General features: G+C 39.3%; 1 protein-coding gene across 1 annotated transcript in view; it reads left to right on the top strand.

The window, feature by feature from the left end:
• The window catches only part of JAZF1 (JAZF zinc finger 1), a 200,120-nt gene that overhangs the window by 84,949 nt on the left and 87,942 nt on the right, over nt 1-27,229 (top strand). Inside the window, exon 2 of the mRNA XM_075051455.1 lies at nt 24,939-25,011. Within this exon, the coding sequence (XP_074907556.1) occupies nt 24,939-25,011 (73 nt within the window). The remainder of the gene's footprint in view (nt 1-24,938; nt 25,012-27,229) is intronic.

Here is a 27,229-nt window from a genome sequence, read left to right as displayed (position 1 = left end):
TTATCTTCATCCTTCTAAAATACTATGTAGTCATCATGTTTAACACATCTAAAACACGCTGTCACCATGAAGACATCCTTGCTGGTGGTCTCCAAGGAGTGCCACTGCTTTGGCGCTCTCCAGTCTCCCACACAATGTACAGTGCAAAGAGAGATTGCTGGAACCCTACCCATTTGCAGTATGCTCATAAAGAAAACAAACAAGCTGAAATGAGGTATTGTTTATATGGCATTTTTTGCTTATGTGGAAGTCAAGCGTGTGTCATGTGGATGTGGAGTGGGATATACAGAGCAAGATGTCTAATGGAAATCAGATCAGTGCCCCCAATAGTGAAAATTCCAGTAATGAACCTTTCTGAAAAGAACATAAGCAATCGCAGTGAAAACACTTTATTCATCTAGGGTGTGTGGTCTTGTGACTTCTACATCTGCTTGTTTTCTGAGCCACTGGTAAAGCAATGCAAAGTGGGACCACTCCGGATACATCTGTCCTCTGGTTTTATGTGAAACAGTTGCAGTCTGATTGTTTGTTGACAGCAGGTATTTCCATCTTTGCAATGATTCATGAAACCCTGCAGTTTCTACTGAGAGCCTTTAGACAAACCATTTAAACTCAAAAATGCTTTGCTGAAAGACATCATAATCCTGTACTGAAAGGTGTAAGGCCATGGCAGGAGTTCAGGCAGCTGTGGCCTGCTATCGTGGACCACATGGAGGGATCGAATATATAGACTTTCTCATTTCCACAGAAGAGATTCTGTTGAATAGCTAGGAAGTGGAAAATGAGGGGAAAGTATGAAAGCGGGACAAAACTTAACACTGTACAAAAATCAAGGTCGTGATAGCTGGTGAGCTCACAAGATTTACAGGCATACTCGTATATTTCAGTGCTTGTATTGGCCCACTCTTGTCCCTGATGGTCAGCTCCTTGACATTATTTTTTGGGCTACTGGTTTTCTGTTCCTTAATAATGACATGCTCTCATTTTCTTGCAAGATCTCATCTGCATCACCTTTCACTGTGCAGTCACTTAGCATAAATGTAAGCAGACGTAAAGATTTGAACTTTTATCTTAGTTGAAACTTTGAGTGAGTTCTGACTCAGAAGGAAGCTTGTTATCTGAGGCACTGTCACCCTTGTCCTCTCTTAGCCACAATGTATTATGTATCAGAGGTCTTGTTTTTCCCTCATGAACTTTTCACAGAGCAAATTACCATTTATCTGAGGCTTGGTAGGGTACAGTTCCTGCACGCTTCATTTTATCCTGGCTGATAAACTTAGTAATGACAAATTAATTGCTTCCATTTTTGACTGCTTCACTGGAGAGGTCTGACCCCAGAGTCCTTTTGCATGACAGCAGTAATATTTTGAAAAGTAAAATCTCTGCTCTGTTTCTGTAGCTGTGGCCCAGTGCAGTCTACCTACTTTCCACTATGGCAGCTATTTCAAGAGTTGAATTTTCACTACACTGTTACCAATATGCTATGGTGCTGCCTGGCTTGCAGTTTGTGGAAGGCAATACCTGATTTCACAGGGTAGCCTACCTCTGTCTGCCGCTACTGCCATGGTTATTGCAGAGGGTAGAAGTATCTGATAAGACTGTTCTCCAACTTCATCTTCTGTGTTCTGCTGCCACTGCTGTCATCGTGGCCTGACAGCCCAAAAGATGAATGTAATGCATCACAAGAATTATAAAAACAAGTGTCTTCAGTCTTATTTGCACCTAGTTCTTAACCAGTTAGACTCAGTTCTTCTAACACTATTTTCACTTTGGTATCTGTCTATATGAGTTATTTGATCTCAGGGCCTCCATTGTTTACCCTCTTCTGTACATTACTCCTCAAAGGCAGTAAGATTAAGCTGTGTGCAGAAGGGTTGCAGGAGCAAGCTATTTGTTCTTCTAAGCTTATGCCAGAGGCTATAGCATATAAAACAAATCAATCCTAGTAACTGTCTGAAATACCTGGGAAAATGTTTTGTAAATACCTGCTCCTTTCTTATATCATTTTCCGAGTTAATTTTGGTTTTGAATAGTATTGCTTACTCTCTCACATCTCAGGCAGGAAACAGCAACAAAGATGAGAGAGAAATGCAGAAATTTTTCCCTGTCTATAGCATGCTGTAAATTGAATTTGCATAGTTACGTTCTTTCCAAACTCATGATGGGGAAAGTATCAAAGTATGAACAGTTTTTCCATAATTTGTTCTGCAGTTTTGAGTTGGTATGATGTACTCTGTGATTTCCAGAAGTCAAGGGGAATGAAGGATAAAATCTTATGCTCGGCTTCAAATTGCTTACTTTATGAGTTAAATTTGGCTTTGCAAAATTATTAAATTCAGAAAGCCTTTTTTTCCCCCTGTTTGTGTTCTTATCCTAGGCTCCAGCTCTCCCACACTGTTACTGTACCTTTTGTTCCTGTCCAACATTTTGTCTGGTTTATCTCTGAGGTCTCAAAAGAGTGCTTGCTCATCTGAACAGGCAAACTGCTCACTGTCCTGGCAGTATTTGAGAGTTCACGTCTGGCTTGTCTTTTGGTGAAAGTACCTGTTCATTTGGCAGGTCAAATACAGACCTGAATTTTGTTATTGGAAATCATTTTTTGTTGGTCCTCAGATTTCCTCTGAAGTTAAAAAATTGCTGCATAGCTGCTATAAGCAGGTTGGAGTGGGGAGAAAGAGAGAGAGAGAACACATTAGAATGGGTAAAATAAACAAGAGTTATAGTAGTTCTCACGTACAGCAGTATTTTCTTGTTGAGTTCGGAGCCAAATGCCAGTAGCTCATCAGGTTCATGAAGTTCCAGGCATAGTGAGACTGCAGCAGTCACACTGAATGTACCAGTTCCTGAAACTGGGAGTTCTCCCAGAAACAATTGTGAGATGTGGCTGGGGGCAGGGAGGAAGAAATGCTGCTGCTTATCCAATGGAGTGAAAAATTCCTTATGGCCTGATATTGCTGAGAACATAGGAGGACCTCCATGTTATTCACCATGGTGAGAGTTAAAGAATTTACTGCCACCTGGAAGATGCAACAGTCTTCTGGGACTAGTGTTTTCAGGAGTTCTGTTTGTTTCAGTAGGCTGACATTCCTAGCTTAAAATTTCTTGATGCTTTTAAGGTAGCTTTAGGAGTGCATGCATTTTCAGGATATTTTTTTAAGAGTTTTGTGTGTGTGTGGTCAAAATATACAAATAAATAAACTGTTAAAATACACAACTAAACTAACTGTTAGAAGCATTCTTTTTTAACTGTAGCAACGATTTTTGCAACAACAAAAACCTTATTTTGCTACTGACTTCTGGCTGGCTGACTTACATGGTGTATTGAAGCTGAGTACTTTTCTGAAGAATGTGCCCTAATTTTGGAATTACAGATATAATATAGCTCCTAGATAAATCTCTTCATGCAGCCAAAAATCCTATTCAAAACACTACTTATATTAGTCTGGTTTTTATATCTCCCCCCCTCCCTCCTCCCCATTTTCCTTCATTACTTTCATTTCAGTCATCCTTCCCCTATATAGGTAGATGGTGATAAATTCTGTTCTGTAGCAAATTATTTGGGAACCTCATTAAAGCTTTAAAAACAGCAGGACTTGTATTAAAAGGAGTTCAGTTGATCCTGCTATTGCGGAAGTAGTAGTAGTGCAGCTGATTGTGCTGACAAAATAAACATCAGATAAGGTCAGAAAATACGTGTATCTAAGAAGTTGCTGTCCTTTTGGTCTGAACTGATACACTTTGTCAACTCCAAAACATGTTTCAGATGGTGCGTGCATGGTAGCAGAAATTATGGGTCTTGCAAAAAACAAGCTCAGGGAGCAGTCAAAAAGTTAATTTCGAAAAATAGAACAAGAAATAAATGCTGATGGTGCCAGAGGCTGGCACAAACCAAGCTGGGAAATTCTGAACTGGGAAGGGTTTTGTTTTCCCCTTCAGAGATTGGCTTCTATTAAACAGAGAAGGTGCAAAGTTATCTGGCAGGTTATTCTCTCCACACTTGTTTCAAAGTAAAGGAGAGGTGTTAAAGAAATATTTAGAAGAGCAGAAGAAAGAAAGGTTTTGCTAGATAGTATCTCCTTCTATGTTCATATTGTCAAGATGCTCTTGTTTTATCAGTATGGCTATTTGTTGATGACAGTTCCTTCTTCTATACCTGTTCAGCAGATAACCACCTGAGATCTGTAAAGAAATTGTGGTAAGACCTCTCAATGAACTTTAATTTTCTATTTCAAAAAGGTTTTTAATTATATCCTTTCCACATCTAAACGATTTGGACTGACGTTTCTGTGTTCCATGTCTGCTTTTGGACACATTCTTTGTTTGTAATTTTTAATAAAAAGTTCCATGTGATTTTTAAAGAAAATTAGGAAAAACTATGTTTTCCTAATGTTGAAGAAACAATACCCATTTCATTCAGATGATCTGTATCTCTGTTTTGGAGCAAGTTTTAGAATTTAACAGAGGGCAAAAAGGACTTTTTTTAATGAAAACTGTTTAAATTTGGTCAAGTTACAGGTCTGTGAAAATAGTTTGTTGTTTTAGCCTAGTAGATGTTTGTTAAGAAATTGTAAAGGAGCAAATTTTCTAAAAATTCTTTTGAGTTTCACAAAGGCTGTTTGTTGAAGAGGTTGAAAGATGACGTCCTTGCAACTCTTCTTGGAGGCCACTGGAGTCTCTTGGGCTCCAAGTATTGGAAGAGAGAACTGAAGGCTTTCTCTCTTGTTTCTCTGTTTTCAGCTGACCAAAACACGCATGTAAGCACAAACTACCGTTATGGACTGCTGACAGGTGAGGAGAGAAGGAGAGGAGGAAAAGTTTTTCAAGCTTGACTGTAAAAGACAATGGAGGTCCATGGAAACAAGCCAAGGTTTTAATTTAATATCGTGCTTTTCAAATCATCATCTTTGAGCTTTGTAGGCCCATAGCTTCCAAACTCTATCCGCAGTCTTGATAGGTCAGACTTATGAAGTTGGCTTCACTGGAATAAAAATTTAGGAGTCTGATTTTTCACTTGACTGATTTCTAGATTTGGCAAACTGGGGTCCATATACTTTATTTTTTAAAAAAAATTATTACCTAAATAGGACAAAGAAACCTGTGTTTCCTATTTAAAAATACAAAACACGTAAGCCAGCATTATATGGAGCTGTCAGATTTACCTGTCTAACAGAAAGGCTTAGAACACAGACTATCTCTTATTAGTAACTATGAGTTTTCTTACTGAAATTAAAATTAACTTAAAAAAACCTCAACCCAACCCAAACAAAAAAAAACCCAAACAAACCCACGCACCTGGTTTTAGATGTGTATCTTATATTACCAGGTATCAATACCAAAACTGATTTAGAGTTTTGCCTGATAGTGGATTCTTCTGGTCCTTAGAATCTTTCTCCTATCTTTTATGCATACAAAGGAAAACTTGCAGCGTGTGACAGTATTTCTAGCTTGTGTGTGCGCCTCATGTAGTAACTGTGAGGTCATCAATAAAGGTTGGGGTTTTTTTTCCCCCCACTATACAGCATCAGTCACCAGAAAAACAGTTCTTAGCATAAGAGGTCAGTTGACAAAAGGAACACACAAGTGCGTTGTGTATCTGTTCTGTCTTGAAAACTAGTCACATTTAATTGTGTGTACGCAGTGAGAAACAGCTTATATTCATTGTTTATCAAGGAACAGTTTTTAAGACTTCTGAGCGATACACAAACTGATTAAAAGAACAATCAGCAGTGCATTTTTCAAAGTCTTCTAAAGTCTTCTAAATATCATATTTGATTCCTCTGGTTTTACATTAAATTCATTGCTTGAAGGTGTTTTTTCAGTCACACAATGTAAGAACACTTAGGATTTTGTGGCAGCTTAAAGTTCATTAACATAAAACATAAATCTCTATGCACACGCCCACACCCTGCAATACAAAATAAATGAAAACTGAAGGTTAGATGCAATAACGCCCATTAGTTATGCAGACGTATCCATAACAACTAGTACTTACCTCAGTACTTTCTGCTGGAGGATGATGAGCCTATATATACACTGTTTTTTCTCATCAAGGCATACTGTATCCCGTGTGTTTCCATAAAGCACTGTAATTGGAGATAGTCTGACAGAAGCCTTCCAAGTCTTCATCTTGGCAGTGAATCTGGCTGCAAAGTGATTCTAGTTGTATGAAGTATTTGAAACTGTTTATCTCTCACTGCTGGTATTCATTGATTTGTTTGTATTTCTTCAATGTCTCCTCTAGGTCTATAAAATTCTCTGCAGTGCTTCAGCAGACATTTTGCCAGGAATATGACAATGAACTCAAACTGAGTGCTTCTTTTTGATTTTCGCACTGGTAGTGTTCGTTTTAGGTGTCATCCTCCCCGCCCACCCTGATCACTCTGTTTTGGTGGCTCCAAGCACTTGAGTGTTTGGATGCAGGCAGTGACTAGTGTTATATACATGGACAGGACAGAATCTCTTGCATTTTCTCCTCAAAGTTGTAGCTTACAGCTTGAGCTCTTTGTGTCTTTATTTACAGTGCTACACTGTAAAGTATGACTGTCTTAATACTACTGGTAATGTAGGCAGGTGGGATTTTGTTTTTGTTGGAATTGTGAAAAGATGTGTTTATGGCAAGATTTTTAAGTAGTTATGCTCACATCCTACTGCAGATACATTATATTTGCTGGTATAACTGAGTAATATAAGGAATCTCATTTAATTTTATCCACAGCAAACAGAAGAAGGATTAAGGCAAAAAAAAAAAAAAAAAAAAAGAAAGGTGAGTTGAGCAAAGAAATTAGTTTGTCAGGACTGTGAAGCAGTCTGTGGCTGAGCTGGAAATGGAACTTGTAGCCTTTGATCCTAGCCAGTGCAGAACATTCATTTAGTTGTTTAAAATTTGGACCAAAATTAACTTTGGTACTTAATAATTTTCTTTAAGATAAGCTTTACCATTAGTGGTGGTGGGCTAAAACAATACTTCACATGTAATATTTTTCCAGTTGCATCACAACAATTCTTTTTCATCTTTGCTTTTAACGTGGAGGAATGAAACTGCTCCTTGTTACATGAAGATCTTTATACCTGGACAGAAAATGAGATCTAGAATGTCTTGGTTATGCTGGAGAATAGGACTGTGTCTGAACTTGCTGAAAGAAGCAGAAAAGGGTATAATATTCTATGTCATCTCTGAATTTGTTCAACAGCATCCATGAAACTCTCACATCTGCTTCACTTCTTAGGGGTCCTGTCTTAAGAGATACATGGCGTAGCTTGTTACCGTCTCTATGTCCACTATTCCAGCCAATGTGCTAGTTAGTAGGCTCCCTTCTTGGTTCATGTTGAGCATAACTGAACTTAAAGAAAAGTAACTGTGGTTCTTTTACTGATGGCATCCATTCAGATTTCGTAATATACTCTGCTTCTCACATTCAGAGTCCAAGTCTCAGTGAAAGCGTTGAGCAGTAATTGCAGCTATTGATCATCGTTAGCCAGAGAATTCAAGGATCCTTTAATGGTCATGGCAGATACTACGATGTTCCTTTCCCCTTCCACTCCAAATCTGCTCTTAAATAACTAGGTCTAGTGTACAGCAGAAATGCAATTTGCATAGGTAACTAATTTGCATAGCTGCCGTTGAGTTGTAGAAAAAGTAGTCTACTTTCCTTTTTGGTAAATTAAGTGATCAGCTGGAGATTAAAAGCCACTTGACTTCATATGAGAAAAGAAACTGATTAGTAATGACCTTTTTCATGCCTATGTGAGGAAGAGCTAGTGTATGGATTCCCCAGACCTTTAGTTAGCATGCTGATACTTTTGACAAATACCTCAAACTGTATTCCCCCTGTTAACTTGACATGCATTAATAGCAATGAGGAGATGATATCTGGAGATGTTCTTCAACCCAGGTTTTTGTCTTAATTCAATTAAAAAACAGCACACAATATAAAATGTAATCTTTTTAAGAAACAGAGTTAAAACCTTTTGCTAAGAGCTGAATTTTTTCCTCATGGGTCTTTACTGGCTTGATCTGTTAATTAAATACTTCATACAGGTCTTTTCTATCTCCTGTAATAGAAACTAAATTTGAAGCAGCTATTTTACAGCTGTCTAACGTTCTCAGGAAAGCCTCGCTACTGCCTGATGCTGTTCAAAGGTGCATTGAAAATAATTTATGATCTTGGTTCCTTTGCAGCTGGAGCAGCTTTTAATATTACAAAACATGCTGATTTATAATCTTAGCTGGTAGCTGCAGAGAGAAGGCCATTTATTGTGTGGACATGGAGAATGGACTATTGTCTTTCCAGCAGACGCTACCTCAGGCTGCATCATGACTGTAGTGCAGTCTGCCTCCTGTCATCCACCTCTGTCCTAGTTCACTGATGATTTAGACTGAGGAATGTTAGAGCATGTTGTACCTTTCTGTGCCTTCCTTCCACAGCCCACTCCACCAGATTTCTTTGTGTTGGAAGTCAGATTGCAAAGGGTTGTTGGAGTATTTAGGTCTCATGCTATGTTGGAATGATATGCCAGTACACACCTTCAGACTTGGAAGCTGAAAAGTGTTTACCCCAGTGATATAACAATAGAAAAACTTGTATTTTGACTGCTTATTGAAATATTCATATTGAAATTCTGCTTACCAAGGCAATACGGAGGGCATTTTTTGACAGCTGTCAGTCGGGTACATTTCATTGTTACTAAATTTAGTAAAGTGTTTTCCAAGTACGTAAAGGAGAAAAAGGTAGGTCTAATTAGGAAAAGAAGTAAGGCTGATTACCTCATCAAATTGGCAAGCTTGGCTTCTGAGCTGATGCAGTGGAGAGCCTCTGGTAAGGAGTGTCTGAAGCTTTTTACAATTCAGCCAAATTGTGAGACTCTGTTACCCCTTTCAAAACAAAACAAGAAACCTTCAACCCCAGCATTTTACATTAGTATTTGGCATGGACAAATTTCAACTAGCAGTAAAAGCAATCTTCTTTAGGTAGTTGTGTGTGTTTGTTTTGATTTCAGCTCCCTTCTCCTCCCCAGGAAAGGAGAAAAGCAAAAGAAAAGTTATTAATGTTTTTGGCTTCAGCGGTGGTGCTGACATGGGAACCCTCGAACAATATGCAGCTTTTTCTTTGTTATGGGGCTTTTCTAAGCATCTTGTCTGCAGTTCATTGGCAGACAGGCAATGTCAGTCTCCCAGTGAGGTGGTTTGTTTAAGGTGTTTATTTCCATACTCTTTTAATTCATGCCACCATCCCCACAGTTTGCTGTCATAGAAGATGTTTGTCTTCATTTTGACTAGGCTATTAGGTAGTCTACTGACTGTAGTGGAAAGCTTTACAGCTAGAATAAATTACAGAGGAGTTACTAGGCATTTCTCTGCTTCTCTCTGCAAATCAATACCACTCTGTAGAACAAGGGATGAACACACTGACACTGCATTAAGAAATGAATATTAAAAGCTGCTAAAATCCAAACTGAGAGGGAGATATTTCACTTAGCCTTAGTAGATGTATTTAGAAACAGGGAATAGAAAAGGCTTATTGGGTGGGGCAGGGGAAATGCTTTGGAGGAGGGGAGTATTCTTGCTGGTGGTCTTCATTTCTCTTGTAATCCAACTATCACACTTACTTACTCCATGTTAGTCTTGAATACAAGGAGAGTTCAAAGCAACTTCAGGGCAGGAATGCAGTTACATTGTCCTGACGCTGATATGCAGGTGTCTGTTGAACCTGGAGAAAGATTTTGTTGCCAGTTGGATTCTTTTATTAGTTTGTTTAGAAACAGCAAACCAAACAAGCTCTTCCTCTGAACAAATACCTTTTAATAGGTCATACCTTTTTAAATAAGTGTTTGATGGAAACATTTTAAAGAGTTTGGTTAAACTTTTTAAGCTATTTCTTGAGAAGAGAGAAACAGACTACAAATGGGAAACCATCTGCTGTTGGATGTAATAGCATACTTGGAAAGGTGACGTTATTTTTCTAATACTCTGTGCAATTACATTTGTAAGATGATTATTGAAATATGTTTTGAGAAAGAACTATTATTTTTAAAGCTGAAAGTGTCTTTCTATAAACTGGTAGTATTTGGGGGCCAAATTATTTAATGCTTTTTAGGGAATTTAAAAAAACTGTGTTTAAAAATAATTCCAACAAAGTAACAGCATAGCTGAATAAACATTGAGCAAAATTCATCAGAGTTTAAATTGTCCTTAAATTTGGCATCAGAACCTTTATCTACTAAGTGTCTCCATTTTATCATATCCCTTAAATAATTTTGATAAATGTACGCTGTGCTTCTTATTTCATAATTGGCTGTTGATCAGGGTAGGAACAGTGCAGAATAAAAAAAATATTAAGATTTATTGCTGTAATAATGGATAATGCTATCAACTTCTAACAGTTAATTGCTCTTTAGTAGTAACAATAGTAGAATTTAGAAGGTACTAAACCATCACTTTAGGAAGTAAATTTTTTTGGCAGTAATTAAATGTAAAATTAGCAGTTGGATTGTTTAGAGGAATGTGCATCTTTTATTCGAGATACCAGGAAAGGTGTATATATACTGTAGATATTTAGATATCATGATCTGAGAAGGCCTTGCTTGAGTTTTCAACATCACTGATGTCCTCCTTTCTCCCCTACCTGTTTCCAAGTTCTTGAATTCTCATTACTTAAAATACATAAGAAGAGCAAAATAACTGATGTTTTGGTGATTCTGGATAATCCTGTTTTCAAATGGCTACAGACTTATAAATACAGTAAATTTAACACTGTTTTGAAACAGAGCAGTACTGCCTTTTGAAGTTGTACTGAACTAGGAGTGAGGCATCACTTGATACATTCTTACAAGACATTAGAAATACACAACATTTCAAGCTCACATGCAAAAATGAGTGAACGGATTTTCTTCATACATAATTCAATGCAAGGAGTTTTTTGTTTGTAGGAGATTGTCTCTTTTGTATCTTTTATCTTACCCTAACTTGATTAAAACAGGTTTTGGAGGTACCAGTGTATTTATTAGATTGCTTGATACTCTTAGGTGTTCATGAGCAGAAAATGAGCTTTCTCTGCTGAGAAGCCTTCCTGAGCTTGACTTCTCTGAACCTGGAGCATCACTTTTACCTGCCAAAAGTGCAGTGCCGTTCTGTTGCTTTTTATTATGTGAAACAAACATTAAGGAAGTACAGACACTTCAGCTTACATGAATGTCAGGCAAAAACTGTAGGAGCCAAAGAATTGTATGTAATGTTTTTTGAGCTTTTTTTAGTGAATAGTCTTCCTGTTGTCTTAATTGGAAATATGTTTTTTTAATTATGGTAAGCTAACTTTGTATTCATTATTGTGACTATTTGTTTAATAATTCTATATTCAAATTCTATGTGACGGTAAAGAGAGTATTAGAATTTTAAAGGAATTGGTAAATTATTACATTTCCTTTGTGTTCACACTGGGAAATTCATTTTTATTTGTTGAACACAGCATGTTTTTCATTGGGATAATAAAGTAAAAATAGAATGTGTAAGAACATGCCTTGGCCTTAAAACATCATCGATTATTAAGCGCATTGATTTCCTTAAATCTCTACTTAATGTCAGCATTTTTAGGCTTATCTGAATTTATTTTCTATTTTAAACTGATCATTCACCTTTTTTTATCCCCCCCCCCTTAAGTTTTGTCTTTCAGAGACATTGAGGCTTCGCTTAATTCAATCTGATTTGGTTTTTTTCTATATCAGAGCTATTTGAAGTAGAAAAAGTATCTCTGTACCTTTCTGTTTTGAAGAAATTACTGGAAAGAAATAGCTGAAGAGGAGTGATACACTTAGTATTTAAGCAGCGGATAATATTTTAAGTTCTAACAGAAATTTTTAATGGTACTGAGTGGCAATAAAGGCCGAGGCTGCTGCATGCCCCTCTTTTCTGTGGTGAACCAGCGTATCGGGCGTGTTCATCAGGGGAGCCGTTTTGTGTACCTGTTTCAAAACACAGTGGCCCGCAGTCACAGAGCTGGGGCCTCCATGTGGCACTCGCAGTGCCCCGTGTTTCGGTGGCAGGTTGTCATGCTCCCGTTTCCTCTCAGTTGCTTGCTCTGACAGCTCTGGCTTCCCCTCACAGAACACATATTGTTATTATTATTATTGTTGTTATTGTTATCTTGTTGCTGCTGGTATTAAATGAGGTACCTCCCCGACCATCCTTCCCATCACCACTGGCGCAGAGCACCTGAGGGGGCTACGTGCCTGCCAGAAATGACGGGAAACACCGCGGCTGCCGCCGGTGTCTTGTGAGGAGAAAACTCAGACGGTGAAACGGCTCGAAACCCCCTCCTGTTACGGCAGGTGAAATAACGTCCGTCAAACGGCAGCCGCCGGCCGCTCCGCACCTCAGCTGCGCCGGGAGGGGAAGGGAAATGGCGGCGGGCGAACGGCGCTGCGGGCGCCGCCACGAGGGGGCGCGGCGGGCCTGGCTCTCCTCGGGGCTGCGGCCTCCGAGCTCGGCGGAGCCGGGCGGGTGGCAGCGCCCTGTCGGTGCGTGTCGGTCTCTGCCGGCTGCGCGGGCGGGCGGGGCAGGCCGTGCTCGTCCCCGCATGGAAGCGCACGGGAGGTTTGCAACGGCTGTGGTAAATCCAGTGCAAACCGATCCTCCTCGCTTTAGCGACCCGCCGCCGGTGGCGCGTCTTTTCGCGCCAGAGCTGAGTGTCTCGTTTGTCTTTTATCTTCTACTAAGGACTGGTACGAGGCGTTTCTTTGCCCTTGTGTCTCCCCGTGAAGGAGTGGCCGACGCTGCCCGCTGTGGGAAGGGTGTTTCCCCTCCCTGGCTGGTGGGGTTAAGAGTTAAAAGCGACTTTCTGTGCGTTACAGTTTTCCTCCCCTCCCGCGGATGACACACCGGGGTGAGTCAGCGTGTGGAAATCTGGCCTGGGCTTAATGATGAGGAAAATGTCATCGGGCCATGCCAAAAACTTGGAAGTTTTCTTACCAAGAAAACTGGCACAGCATTCCCCGGGAGAGAAAATGTCTCCTCTTATCCCTTCGCAAGCCTCAGTTCGTGAGTGGTTGGGTGAGGGTAAAACCTCGGTTTTATCTTAGTGTTGTATCAGTTCAGACCGTTGCAAATGACAGGATTCCGTTTCGATCAAGCTGTGAGACTTCACCTCTTCCCTCCTCTGCAAACTCCTGTCCTGTAGGAGCTGGACTGAGGTAGCCACACGTCATTCAGTGGACGGCACCAAACCACTTGCCACACTTGGCTTCCAACAGCTGGAGATACTGGAACTGAAGTGGTAACTTTAGTGCGTGCAATAATCTATTTCACTTTACTAGTTCTCAAGAGAAGATAATTTGAAATTCTCTTTCAAGAACAGATATCAAAGGTAGAGAAGTGCAGAGGATGTGCTCCTCTGTTAGGGCAGACAAAGGACTTAAGGGCAAACAAAATAGTCCTGTTGCTCAAGGATGATGGCTAACAGCACTTTAAAAATTTCTTCCATACCGTCCTTGTTAACCCAATGATTGAGTGTTAGACTTTTGAAAGGTGCAGATTTGGATAACTATTTTTATTTAGGTTTATTGTCAATTTGTTTGCAGAGAAGTAGATTTTTCATCTCACAATGTTAGGTTCACATTTGTGCACGGTTTTCAGTGATGATGTTTTCCTCTTAGAGAGAGGGACACCCCACCCCACTCCCTGCAAGAAATGTACCGATATATGATATGTGTATGTGTGTGTTTCTTGTTCCCTGTGGGGTGGGCTTGTTGCTGGATGTTTCATGTGTAGCACTGGTGACAAATGTGGAGTTGCTCACAGTCTTGGATAAGGCGTATTGGTAGTGAAATTATTTCCAGTGAGATAAAATAATAAAATTGTGAACAACACAGTATGTCCAAATGAATTTTGGAAAAGACATTTCAGGAAATAAAGGTTATCTGAGCATCTGGCATTCTTACACAGCTGGTTCCTGTCCTTGCTCCACCAGCCTCTGGCTCCACTGGGCATGGTTGCCATCTTCTGGAGGGAGGTTCTCTTGAGTAACGCTAAGTAATGATGCCATTTCCTTCTTCCTCACAAGTAATTGCTTAGTTTTGTGCACTCTCTGTTCCTGTCAGCAGGAAGTGAAGATTAGGAATCCAGTCTGTCTCCTACAAGACTGTGCAAAGTAGTAGCTCAGAAGATAAGCTTCTTATAGCAATTTTAGTGACTCACAGGAAAAATATGTATTATTTCCTTCTAATTCAGCCTTCCCTCAAAATAAACCAAAAAATCCCGCAACCACTGTTTGCGGAAGAGTGAAGACACAGTAAATAACTTGCAGTAAAAAAAGTTTTCCTTTTTGATTCCTGGTAAAGATGAAGAAGTTTAACTTATGAAATACTAGCTGTGCTGCCTATAGTGGTTCGTTTTAGTGTTTCCAGCCAAAATTAGAAGTGGCCTGTTTTCAATGGCACTTGAAAATTTAGTGCTATGTTGATAGTCTGAAATGGAGATCTTCTGACATTGCAAATGAAATATGTGCCACTGCAGTTCAGTTGTGGTTTAGCTGGCCATGGAGTTGGGATATAATCATATTATTTTAACTCCTGGAGATCATTACTACTTTGGGAAATAAAACCCTCAAGCATCAGAACTGTCAAGATATATATTTTGAACTTTTATTTAAAGTAATACTAGGTTTTATTTATTTTGGAATGTTTAGCCAGGTTTTCATTATTAAAACTAGATGAGAACAAGGATTTGAGTATTTGAGTAATAATAATAAAAAGGCAAAACAGAAACCTATAAATTTTCAATTTTTTTAATAGGAAAACTAGCTGTTTTGAAATAACTGCTTGCTTTATGCAAAACTGTTTATCCTAAAACATGGATTTAAGCATGTACTCACTTCACATGCTTGATTTGAAAAAGCACAGACTTGTGGTTTATGTAAAGATTGCTCTTCCACTACTAGTTATCAAGTTTTGCCCAAAGAAGGCCAAACCTCCCAATAGATTTGCCCAGGCCAGCCCTGGGTTCTCATAGAAACCCACTAAACTCAACCCTCAATCAATCCATTGCCAACTCCAAAAATTATCTCCTCGTAATTTTGGCAAAATGCAAGATGAATGCTCCTCATTTTTCTTTTTTGTCAGTTTCCAGATGTAATGGGTAATGATGAGTATGACCTTAAAGAGTAGAGAAATGTGTGAATTTTGGAAATGGGGTTTTGACTGAACACCTAGAAAATCTGCATGCAGGACTGGGTCTGCATTGGAAAGCACCCTCCAGCCCTTTTCCTACTTTCTCTCCAGCCTGTCAGCGCAGGGAATGAAAAACACTTTCCCCAATGGGCATCCTCATACCAGCTTGCCTCCGGGGGTGGGAGGCGGTCACAGCTATGCAGGCAGAGTGTTTTTATTGGCCTCGTATGTCATCTGGGGTGGTGATAAAACTATGTGAACAAGAGAAGTCCTTTTTATGTGTTCTTGCTGTGTCCCTGTTAGAGGGCTCTGCCAGCGTAGCTGTGGCGTTACCACTTGTGCAGAGGGCACCAAGTGTAGTTGGGGCCTGCAAAAGTGATTAAAAAGACCATCATGCTGGTGTGTGTGTTTGGGGGCAGTGCTGCATGCCATGAAGGTGGTTTTATCATTGTTTCAGTATAGAATAATATCCCTAAATTTTGGACTTTTAATTAATTTTGGGGACCTTCCCCAATTCGGGTGAATTAAAGGTGAGTGCCTTTCCACAGTATATGAATTTTTAAAACTCTCAGACAAAAGAAACATCATAGTGTGGTAAGGAATAAAAATAGTCATTTAATTACTGAAATGGGATCATTGTAGAGATTACTAATAATATATGTTATATCCTGTGTGCTTGACTGTTAAGTGCAAATGGACCTTTTATTTTAATACTCTCCAGTGGCACCTCATGAGATTATTTGACTTGAATTAAATGTTGGGAAATTCTGTGAAAATGGCATTCTAATTTTTCTCTACTTCAAGCTTCATTAAGTATATCTGCACTTAAAAGTTGCAAGAAGTTAACATTTCAAATGCTTAAAAATTGAATACATCTCACAACTTAAAAAGTAAAATAAAATAGCAGCAGACATTTTTTTTCCCCCGCTTCTCTAAGGGACCTTTCCAGCACTCTGCTGATCTCCTGTTGATTTGATTAATGAAAATTTTACCTATTAAAAGTAACTGTTAATTATTGCATTTGGTTGCAACAATAATTGTATGTTTCAAATAAAAACTAATTAACATAATAAGTGGAAAAGCATCATGGCACATGAAGTGTGCTTGCAGTTCGCTACATCTGAAAGATCGTGAGATGCCTTTTTGACATTTGTAGCTCTGCAACTAGTTACCAGCAATTACGTTCTGTTTGAATAGAAATGAAGTATCTGATTTACAGCATTTCTTTTTATATTCTGAGACATGAGCTACCGAGAATATTATGAGAATGTCTGCAATCACAGTGCACAGTAATATTCTCTTAATGAATTATGGTTGTACCCTCCTACACAGCTCCCTGCTTTGTAGTTGCTGCTGGAGTTTTGGTTGGGTTTTTGGAGGAGGGGGTGCATGGAAGATGGCTTAAAAACTGGTTGATCAGGTGCCATCCCTTCTGCCAGAGGCAACTGCAGGCGGTAAAGTGGTAGCCTGTTGTTTAGCTGTGCCGGAGAGCTGAGGAGGCCCACGTGGACCAGGCTCTATCTCTATTCAGCACTGCATCTAATGGAACCAGGAAAGGCCACAGTTTGAATTTCTCTGTTAAGAAAGGATGCTAGATGTAGAGGATGCTCCCTGCCGGAGCAAGGGTGTTTGGGAAAGCAATAGGAATGCAGGACGGTACACGGAGACGTTGCACACCTTGTGAGGATGGGAAGGGAGCTGTGATGTTGTTCCTCACATGCTGCATGTGACCTTCAAGCTTCCCACTAAGAACGCTTACAGGATATTGATGCTTTTTCTTTTTCTTCTAATCTTTTAAATAAAGAATTTCACAAATTCTGCTCTTGGTTTACAGTACTGTAAATAGATATAAAGCAAGAAAGCAACTCTTAGGCAACTGCAGGCAAGTTCTGGTCAACCAGATTGCCCCACTGAGGAACGAAGGAACAGATCAGTTGCTTGGATCTGTCCACTACCTCAGTTTTCCTAGCACTTTTGATACTGTCCAACCTTGGTTAATGCAAATTATTTTGGGGACAGAGGAATGAAAAGTTCTTGTAATTTCTGGCAAGGGAAAACTCTTCTTAAGGCAGTAGATTGTCTGTAATAAGGGCCACAAGAGTAGCAAAGTAATATATTTTCAAATAAACAGATGAAGACATGACTAAGTTGATCAAGTGTTTGGGTTGAGAACTTCCGTCCTGTTCTTATTTGTGTGTTGTGTTATTTATATATAATATATGGCACTGGAAAGTTATGCACACTCTCATTTTTCACATTAATTGCCTATTTAAAGACAGCATGGCAGATCCAAAGGTTGCTTTCAGCAACTGAGGAGCACTGTGATCACTTACTAGTGTGAAATAATTAACTTAATTGCAGAAATTAGAACATTTTAAGGATTCAGGATCCATGATTGGACTCAATGCATTCTTTTTCTTTTCTGTTTTCCGTATCTGAAATATCTTTTTATTACATGTGGTTATATCACAATTATATTTTTTTTAATGGAAGATACTTTTCATATGATTTGCAAATCCTTGTGTTTATGTTTACTTGGCTATTTGGTTTTTAAATTAAAAATTGAAAATGTCAAATGATCTACTCAGTTGTGTTGCTGAGCTACCATTTTAACCTGAAATCCTTTTAGTAATTATGCATTAAATTAGTACATGTAAAGCTGTAACATGAACCCTATTTGGCTGGGCAATGGGATGTAAGGGATGGCCATTACTTCTAACAGTTCACAGTCTGAATTAAATAGTGGCAGGTTGCAAGGATGAAACAAGATTGCTCAGTAATAGCATTATATAAAAAAAATATATTCTAATCTTCTGTTTGCTTGTATAAAAAAATGCTCTGGTCTTATGTTTGCTGTAAGACCAAAGCACAGATTTGTTTCTGTGTAGCGTATCTGAAATACCGTGTATTACCTTATCACCTGGCAAGATACCATTTTCTCGTACAACAAAGCTCCGAGCTCTTGTGTCTCACAGAATTTGTGTTATAAAATGGAGTTTCACATGTGCTGATCTGCAGCAGTGAATGGATGGTGTTGATTGTGGTGTTCTTGGAGGTTTTGTGCTTTAATTTTCAGCAGGCTGTTTTTTAACTTCTGTGACCACCTTTTTTATACGGTCCCTCTTGCAGTGATGTCCTCTGACTGGTTCTGCATTCATAACACCCAGCGAAGGTAAAATGCTAGAGTGGTGTCCCTGGGATCTGGGTGCATTTCCTATGAAGAGGCAGTTATTATAAAGTCCCATTTTCTTCAGGAACTTCCATGAAGACTGCCTCGCTTCCCTGTGAGGGGCACCTATGTGAAGAGGCTACTGTGTGCTAAACCAGGGTGTTAAGTCAGCAGATGCTGCTTTCAGTGCCTTCCAGCTGCCTACGTGTGCATTCTCAATGTATACTTGTTGGCTTTTTTTCCTGAGGCAGCCTTCATTCAAATAAACCTTCTGTTTGATAATTCTTTTTGCTAACTTCTTGCCTACATGTCTAATATGTAATTTGCAGTTGTTAAGATTAACGCTAGCTTTTTTGTGCTTGCAGGCTTTAGGAGAAGTCCACAGTAGTTTAAAATTTGGTATGTGACCTATGATGCTTTACCTTGGCTTTGGACTCCGTTATCCTTCTGCGGTAATGCAGCAATTACAATCAATCAGTTGCTGAGTGGAAAGTACGCAGGCCTTGTTTGAGCAGCAGCAGAGTGCCAGCAGAGCAGTCAGCCTGACAGAGCTGTCTCCCAGCGGGCCAAAAAGACTGCAGTTTCATGACCTTCTTGTAATATTTATGTGGCCTGTGTCTTTTAGGGTTTTTTTTCACAGCTTCATGCACTTACGAGCAATTTGACAGGGGAAATAAACTGTTTGCAGCTAACTGAGAAATTTTTGCAACTCCAGGATAGATCAAACAGGCAGGATTTTGTAATAAAAAAATATCCTGGAGCCTCTAGTGATCACTGAAACTGTGAAAGTTGAAATAAATAGTGTTTTCTTGTTTGTACTTGCCTGAATGTAGCTTTCTTAGTCATCTATTTAATTAGAGTTTGATCTGGAAATGTGGAAGCGTTTGGTATCTAATCTATTTCACAGTTTGATAAACCCATCTCTGTGGCATTTAACACCTTGATCTTGGAAAGAACTTAAACTCGTGCGTAAATATTAAAGGTGTTCTTGAAGTCAGGTAGGTTTAAAACTCTTGCAGAATCATGGTATTTATCGTCCAATGTTCCATCTTTGAAGTGTAGAGGGAAAATTTTTTTCTATTAAATATATAATAAGGGGACCATGTTAATATCTGTAAAATCATAGTTGTCTGTGATCTTATTCTTTAAATTCATGAGAAGACCTGAATAACACTGCATTTGGAATTGAAACTGTGAATTTCATAATGGCTTCCTTGTAATGGAGGTTTTGGATGGGGAACACTTTCCAGTAACATTGAATTTATCTGTTTCTGGCCTTTTGAGCTATATCCACGTAAGAACAATTGTGGACTTTGGAGGAAGCCAACAGAAATGTTTGCCTTGGCATCATTAGTGAAGAGAGCTAGTTTCAAGGGAAGTGTAGGTTTTAATTAACTAGCTGAGCTGACTTATATCAGCCAGTTTCAAGGCCAAGTGAAATACAAGACAGGCACTCTGTGAACGTGGTGGTGGGCGAGCGGAACGTGTGTACGGATGTTCTGACAAAGCCAGTTGTGAGTCTGGGAGACCTCTGCGTGGGCAGTTCACCTCAGCGTGATCTTGCACAAAAAGGTGAGGTTGTTATAAACATCTCCGAGTCACTTGGGAGATAGATCATACTGTAAGTCCTTGGTCCTTGTAAAGATGAGTTTTAGTGCTTTTAAAATCCTTTGCAGGACCGTTATTTTCTTAACATTTAGAGGCATTTTGTTACTTTTTTTGAGATTAAACAGCAGTAACACCCTTGGGCTGGAAAGGGGAGTTTTGTCTTTTTGCTTTTGTTGCAACTATTCGGCTTAAGTAATGGCATGGCTGATAGAAGACATGTTTTTCAAACCTAAGTCTTTTTAAGTTATGGACACCCCCCCACCTGTCATGGCTTGGTTCAGTAGTCAGTGATTCATTTTGTTAGAACATGCTCCATAGAAAATGCCTGGCTTCATCTGAGCAGTTCAAAGATGGCGCAGTGCAATTTATGGTCTTAGCCTTAATTACATACTCGTAGTACGTGTCTGGTTGCCCAGTATGAAACAGGTTGTGGATGTGAGAAATTGGAGGTGTCTAATCCTATAGGTGATCAGTGGAGTAACTCTCTCTCGTGGATGTTAGCACCCACACTTCAGTCTTCTAATACTGAGGTGGTGGGACCCATAACAAAATCCTGGGGTAGTTCATATGAAATGAAAATTTCATTTTAATAACTTTCATTAAAGAAAAAGAGAAAAAAACAGGGTTTCCAAAATTTAACACCATAGTAAAATAAGAGAACATTGTTAAAAAAAACCTACGGCATTACAGAAAGTACATAGTGCTTTTCTTCTTCCTGCTGTGGAATGAAATCAGTGGAACATAATGCTTATGAGAAGAGACAAGTAATGAAGGCAGCCAACGTACAGCGGGTGGCAATTTGTTCTACCAGATTTAAAGCGTTACAGCAAAACTGATGAAGTGGCAAGTCTCCGATAGCCCATGTTAATTCAAGAAACAAGGGTAACTAGTTAAAGTAATGCTAATCAACCATTCCCTTCAAATTCTGTAGTTGGTTTTGTGTGTGTACTGTGAGGATATTTTTCTTATAAGAAAGGGAGCTTGGACCAGTCCCAGGTTGTACTGCTTAAATACTTTTCAAGAAAAAGATTTGTCATCTGTGAATGTTTAATGCATTATAGGTGTCTGTTTGGAAACTATTTAGGCTACTTTTGGCTGACTTTGACCAGCCTATGCATGTTTGAAGAAACATTGACTAAACATTTAACACTATACAGGGCCATTTTGTGAGATTGACAACAGATTTTTGCCTCCTCTGCTCCTCATCCCTGAGTCAGATAGTTGAGAGTGTTGGCTGATACATAACGTCCTGGTCGGTGGAGTAACACGTGTTTGGAGACTGTGGCTTTCAGCAGCATGAATGGTGTTATAAAATGGTGCTAGTGTCTGTATGAATGTCCTTAGGTGTGAGAGAAGCAGAGCACTGGTATTCCAGGCTTGAATGTTCAGCATCAAGGAATACTGCTACTTAATCTCATTGTAGCTGTGTTTGCTGTCTTAAAAAAAAAAAAAAAAAGCAGCTAATTATTGTCTTTTTTTTTTTTTTTTTTCTTTTAAGCAAGCCTGGGATGGTTGTGGTCTTTTTGTAGTTGTTAACAATAATATATATTCACCCTGTGCTCAAAAGTGTACTAATTAACATCAGGAAAGTAAGTCGAGACTGGCTAAATTGGAAGTAAGACACAATAAGGGAGGGGGGCAGGGGCGGACATGGAGTCAGAGGCTGCAGGGGAGAGGCAATACAGAGAAAGAGTTTATGTATGTCTAGTCCTGTGATACAAGAGTGAGCAAGTGGTTATAGATATCTCCATGTGATTTTTGACTTGTTTGTAGGTTAGGACATTTTGAGGGGGGAGGAGTGGGCAGCGTGACAGCGAGGGCAGGAGAGAACGATGGGAGGCAGGATGAGTAGCAAGAACTGGGGTTAGGAAGGGGCAGGAGAGAGGAAGGCACTGGCTGAGGTTGGGCAGAGGATGAGGAAGAGGGAATGGAGGCGGGAAGGAATGGATCGGTGGCATTTTAAGACAGTGACAAAAAAGCTGGCAGTGGTGGGTGAACTGTATGTGTGCCCTGGATAGCAAGGCTGCGCAGGTCTTAGGTGGGTGCAGCAGGGCTGCCAGTGTGGCTTTCGTGCCCTTCCACCTAGGGAAGGGCTGTGCCGGAGCCACATGGCTGCTGGCACCCGTGGCACAGCTGGCCTGGTCTTTGCCCTTTTCTGCTCTTCTCTGAAGGCCATGCAGTGGCCCCAGCGCAAGTTTCTGTGCTTTCTTTTTGTCTTCTGTTGTTATAGCTGGGGAAGAGAAATAATATCCAACAGTGTTACGTATGGTTCCTGCTACAGTGCAGAAGTGAATGCAACGTTCTCGTGACTGGCAACTCAGCAGCTGGTTGCAAGAGGAATAAAAATGTGTCAAGCATTTTGAGTGCTAAATTCATACAAGATTTTCTTGACCACCTCCTGGATTATTTTTTGGTGGAATCGGGTTATACAACACAATAGACTTGAAATACATGTGAAGTCTGATACGTGGAGGGGGAAGGGATAGATACACTGAATAGGGACTGCGAGCAGTGCATTTCTTGTGTGTCAGGCAGCACGTACTGATAGATGGGACTCCACTTTGTGCACGTGCCAGCAGGCAAATTTCTGTGTGCTTTGATAACACGGTCCTACAAAAGTTAGGGGGCTTTTGTTTTTTGTCTTCGCATTTTCATCTTCAGCTGGTGTTATGGTGAGCTGCTGGCGAGCAGCAGAAGGGTGGTGGACTCTTCATTAGAGCTTTCCCTTGTCCTCTCCCACAGATACATGCAGCACTCTGAGGTAAACCAGCCCCAATTTTGTCTCCTTCAGTCACAGAAACCATTGTTTGTAGGTGGAGGTTAATCCCATTTAAGAACTGGATTAGCAAAGATGTAGTCATTTAACCACAGATGCCTAAATTTGGGTTGAGGCAGTTCTCAAATAGTCCTGGCTGGGTGTAGGGGTCGGCGTTCGGAAGATCTCGCGATGTCATGGTAAGTTAGAGGGTTAGTCGCAGCCTTGTGATGTACCTGTAACCCCACCTCCCCTTGTTAGTATAAAAGGAATTAACTGCGCAATAAAAGGCGGAAGTTGGCGCTCACACTGTGTGTGTTATCTGTCTCTTTCCCTGGTCTGGGCCGACCAGTGATCTAAGCGTGGCACCTTGATATGTAGCGAATGCTACAGCTGGGATTAATGCTCTGCAAACATTATGGATCAAGACAGTTTCATGGCAGGCCATGCACCACCAAGGTGTAAATCTAACAGAGCTCACCATGACAGCAGTTGTATGCTTGGCCTGCTAAATAAGTGTGGGTTTTGTAGAAACAAAGGCAAGTGAAAGATCTGTATGTGTTGCATGAACCTAACTTCCTCAGAGAAGTGAATTGTAAAGATAACATGAAAGACAGCTGATGTGTTGCTGTCTTTGGTTAGCACAGTGTGCTGGTACTTACTGAATTTCTGCTGGCACCAGCAAGATCTGCTCCTTTTAAGGGTAACGGGCTTGGGATTGCTGGTTGGATTGGCACTTGTGCTTTTATCCCTCTTCTCTGAACTTCCTTAAAGGTATTTTTCTCTTTAGGGACATATTGATAAAAGCATGTTAGCAAATCCTGGAGCCTGAGCTTTGCAGGAGCAAATGTAGGAAGAAAAATTAGGATCAGTTTGAGCTTTGGGAAGAATGGACAGGGGATTCCCTGCTCACTGAATAAAGACATTATCTGCTTTGGGCAGTGGTGTGACAAATGCACCTACCTCAAACAGAGTCCCCATTCAGTTCAGTCAAAAATCTTCCTTAAGGTAGAGCAGCAGAGACAGATTTCAAAATAATTTTATCATGTTTTAAAAACAAAACCCACAAAAACCACCAGAAGCAACTGATCAGGTCAAACAAATGTGGCTATCAAGATAATAAGCTTTTAAAAATTAAGAATGCTTAAAGTTGTAGGACAAAGCAAGAACAATCCAAAATACATTTTTTGCTTGGGGTTCCTCTTTCCCTTGTCCCCCCCTCCCCCCAAGACAAAGTAGATGCTTCTCAGAAATAAAAGATGGATGGCAGCAGTGCTATGGGGAGCCATTTAGTAAAAGCAGTTTATATTCTTTATAGTTAAAATGCAGAAGTTGCACCCAGAATTGCTTTTAAAGTAATGCATAAAATATGTTGTTAATGACTATGTAGTAATCTGCACAGGCATGATGCACATTTTCCATTGGGAACTTCTGAAAGACTGTTTATGCTCAGCTCCTAAAGGTGCACTTCTACAATGTAGGGCAAGGCTGTATTTGAAACCTCAATATAATCCTATTTTTTATATAAGAAAACTACATAAACTATGGGCATACTCCCTTGGTTTTGGTTTCAGAAAATTAAACCAAGACTACTTCTTCGTTAGATGAAAGCAAAACTTAACTGAAAAGGACAATGAAAACAGTGATTGAAAACATATTCTTTCATTTGAGTGAGAAAGTTAGCACTTGAGGGAATTGGATTGTGTTTGCTTCAGGGCTTTTGGTGGGCAATGCTGTATGGCAAGCATTTGCTTCAAGTGCATTTTTGTATGACCTCTGATTGAGAGCTTCAGAAAATAAGCTGTAGAGAAGGGAGAAAGCAAAACTCAAGAGATGCAGAAGAAAAGTATCAAGTCCCAGCTGAAGAGATCTAATCGCTATTGAAACATCCCAAAATGTGTCAACCATATTTAGAAATAGCTACATTAAAAAAGAAGAAAGCTTGAATCTTTTAACACCGTAAATCATGGAAAGCAGTGAAAACTAATATTTATGAGGGGGATTGTGAAAGCTTGTGTGACAGTTGGAAATTACATCACTGTTGATGTTTCAAATTCTTGTGTAAAGTAATGCAATACTGTGTTTATGAATGAATGAACGAATGATTGTGCTGTGCTAAGCATACTCTATGTGGCTAAACTGGGTTGAGCTATTTTGTATCTCTTGTCTTCACTTATGTTACTTTGGAGTATACAATCCCATATGTTTCAGTGTAGATACTCAATTCAGTGTATGTATTTTTTATTCCAGATACAGACCCACGTGTATTAGAGAAACAAGAACTTCAACAGCCAACCTATGTTGCTCTAAGTTACATTAACAGGTAAGTGTGGTTATTTTTCAGGTATAACTGATCTTTGTTTGCACAATATATGTATATATGCATATGCCAAAATGGTATGCTTATGTATGCACTCTGTTTTCTTTCATGTTATATGACACTATGCTAACACCTGTTTTGGAAAGACAGTTGAATTAAAATTTAATTAAACTTTTTATCACTTTTATATAGGGCACAAGCAGCCCTTCAGCTGCACTGCACAAATGCCTACAGGACAAGGTTTTAGCCTTTTATGTTTAAGCTAAATCTTGTGCAAAACAAGATAATTTGTCTTTGCTTACTCTTCTGCTTTCTTGTACTCTGCACAAGTGAGTGGAGAAAGAAATTTTTTTTTTTTGTCAATCAAAAGTGAAATTTAACTGATAATAGCTCAATATGTAAGAGAACTTTTTACTGTGCTTCAGAAGTTTTTCAACCACAGTGTACATCTTTAAAAATCTTGCTTACCAGCCCTATATAACACCAAATTTGAAAAATTTAAGAAATTAAACTAATTTTTAAAGCATTTATCTAAATAACAGAGCCTTGGCTTTTCACTTATTGACTGATGGCAGAACTGAAACCTCCAGAATATTCCAGCATGGAGGAATGGAAGGGCTGCTTGTGTCTCAGGCTGTGTCATGGTAAAGAGCAGCCTGAGAGCTGCTCCTTATCTTCCCTCTCACCTAAGCACATCTCAGAATTAAATGAAGGTAGCTCAGATTACTTTTCTTCTGGGAGGAAAGTGACCCATGGAGCATGCTGCATGGAAGGGAGAGATGGCAAGATTTTGTGCAGTTGCAGTGCCCCTTTTTCACTGTGTTTGCCAAGCTGTCTTCTAATCCTAAATGAACACTGTACAGGAAGTGTAATTCCTCATTTAAAACCCTTTTTCCTGTGCTAGGTAAATCAACATGCTGCTATTCTGGGATTATTTTGCCTTCTTTTACATCATACTGATCTTTTTTGATCAGGTGTACTGTGGTTGAAAGTTCCAGTTAGTTGATTTGGGAAATGCATTTCTTGGAAGATATTCTGTATGGGATTATCGGTTTTTATACATGGGACACCAGTTTCCTTTTGTATTCTTCCTGTCTAGGGGTTGAGATACAAACTCACAAGCCTGGAAGATTAACCCAAAATTTAATTCAAGATAGAGTGAGTTGATTCAAACTCTAATTGGTCATACATAATGCAAATTTTTTTTTTCGAATTCTACTTCATGTTAAAAAAGAAGAAAAAAAAAGAAATCCAACAAACTTTTTCAAACACAGAATCCACCGTTTGGCTTTGTATAATATTTGCTGTAGAGAAAGGGTGTCATTGTTGGGGGGGGAGAAGACTTGGAAGTATGAAAGTAAGAAGTGGTGTTCACTTGGTGAAATGACTAAATTTTCTCCACCACATGAGACTATGATGATTAAGAATAGCTGGTATTGACATGATTTCCTACTTGGCAAGTAAATCCTGTTCTTCCTGGAGACGGTCCTACCCTTTAAAGCATATTTTGAAATTATCCATGACCCTTTTAACACTTACTTGTGTTGATCTCATTTAATGTATAAAACTTTTTTTTCTTTTTTTCCCAATATGTAGGCTTGGTATGTTGTCGTATATGTTCGTATGTTTTCTTATTTCCATTATATAGTTGGGCGTTTTCTTTTGTTGCTTCTGTGGTTATTGTACTTAATGTGATGGAGAGGGAATTTTTGTTTTTCAAATTGGGGAAAAGCTGCTTTAAGACCACAGAAAATGCCATGGGACTTGATTGTCTGATTTGGAATCAGACTACTTTTAAAGTAGTTTGAAAGTGATACCTCATCTAGAGTTCATGATTTTGGTACCCTTTTTAACTGAGTTCTGTGTGACTGAGACAATTTTAGTTACTCACTACATATTTTGTCCAAACTTTCTTACCCTTTCAATTCTGAGAAATAATTCTGCAGAACTGAATTGAGTTGTTCTTATAGTAAAATCCAATCTGAATTTACTCTTATTTAAACCAGCTGCTATTTAATTGCTCTTTTAATTGTATTTTAATTTTTTCCAAAGTGCTGATGTCTTTCATTGAACCACCTGCTCTATGCAGCTCAAGCTCTTGAGGGACAAGCAATATCCATTACACTATGAGACATGCCTTTCTATTTCCCACTACATATGCCAGAGCCGAGTTCTGCTTTGTTGTCCCAGGCTATGAACTCAGATTTTGTAGCCTAATACA

The sequence above is a fragment of the Buteo buteo genome, chromosome 2, assembly GCF_964188355.1.
Source record: "Buteo buteo chromosome 2, bButBut1.hap1.1, whole genome shotgun sequence".
NCBI classification, from domain to species: Eukaryota; Metazoa; Chordata; class Aves; order Accipitriformes; family Accipitridae; genus Buteo; species Buteo buteo.
Note: the sequence above shows the minus strand (reverse complement) of the source record. Positions and strands in the feature narration are given on the sequence as shown.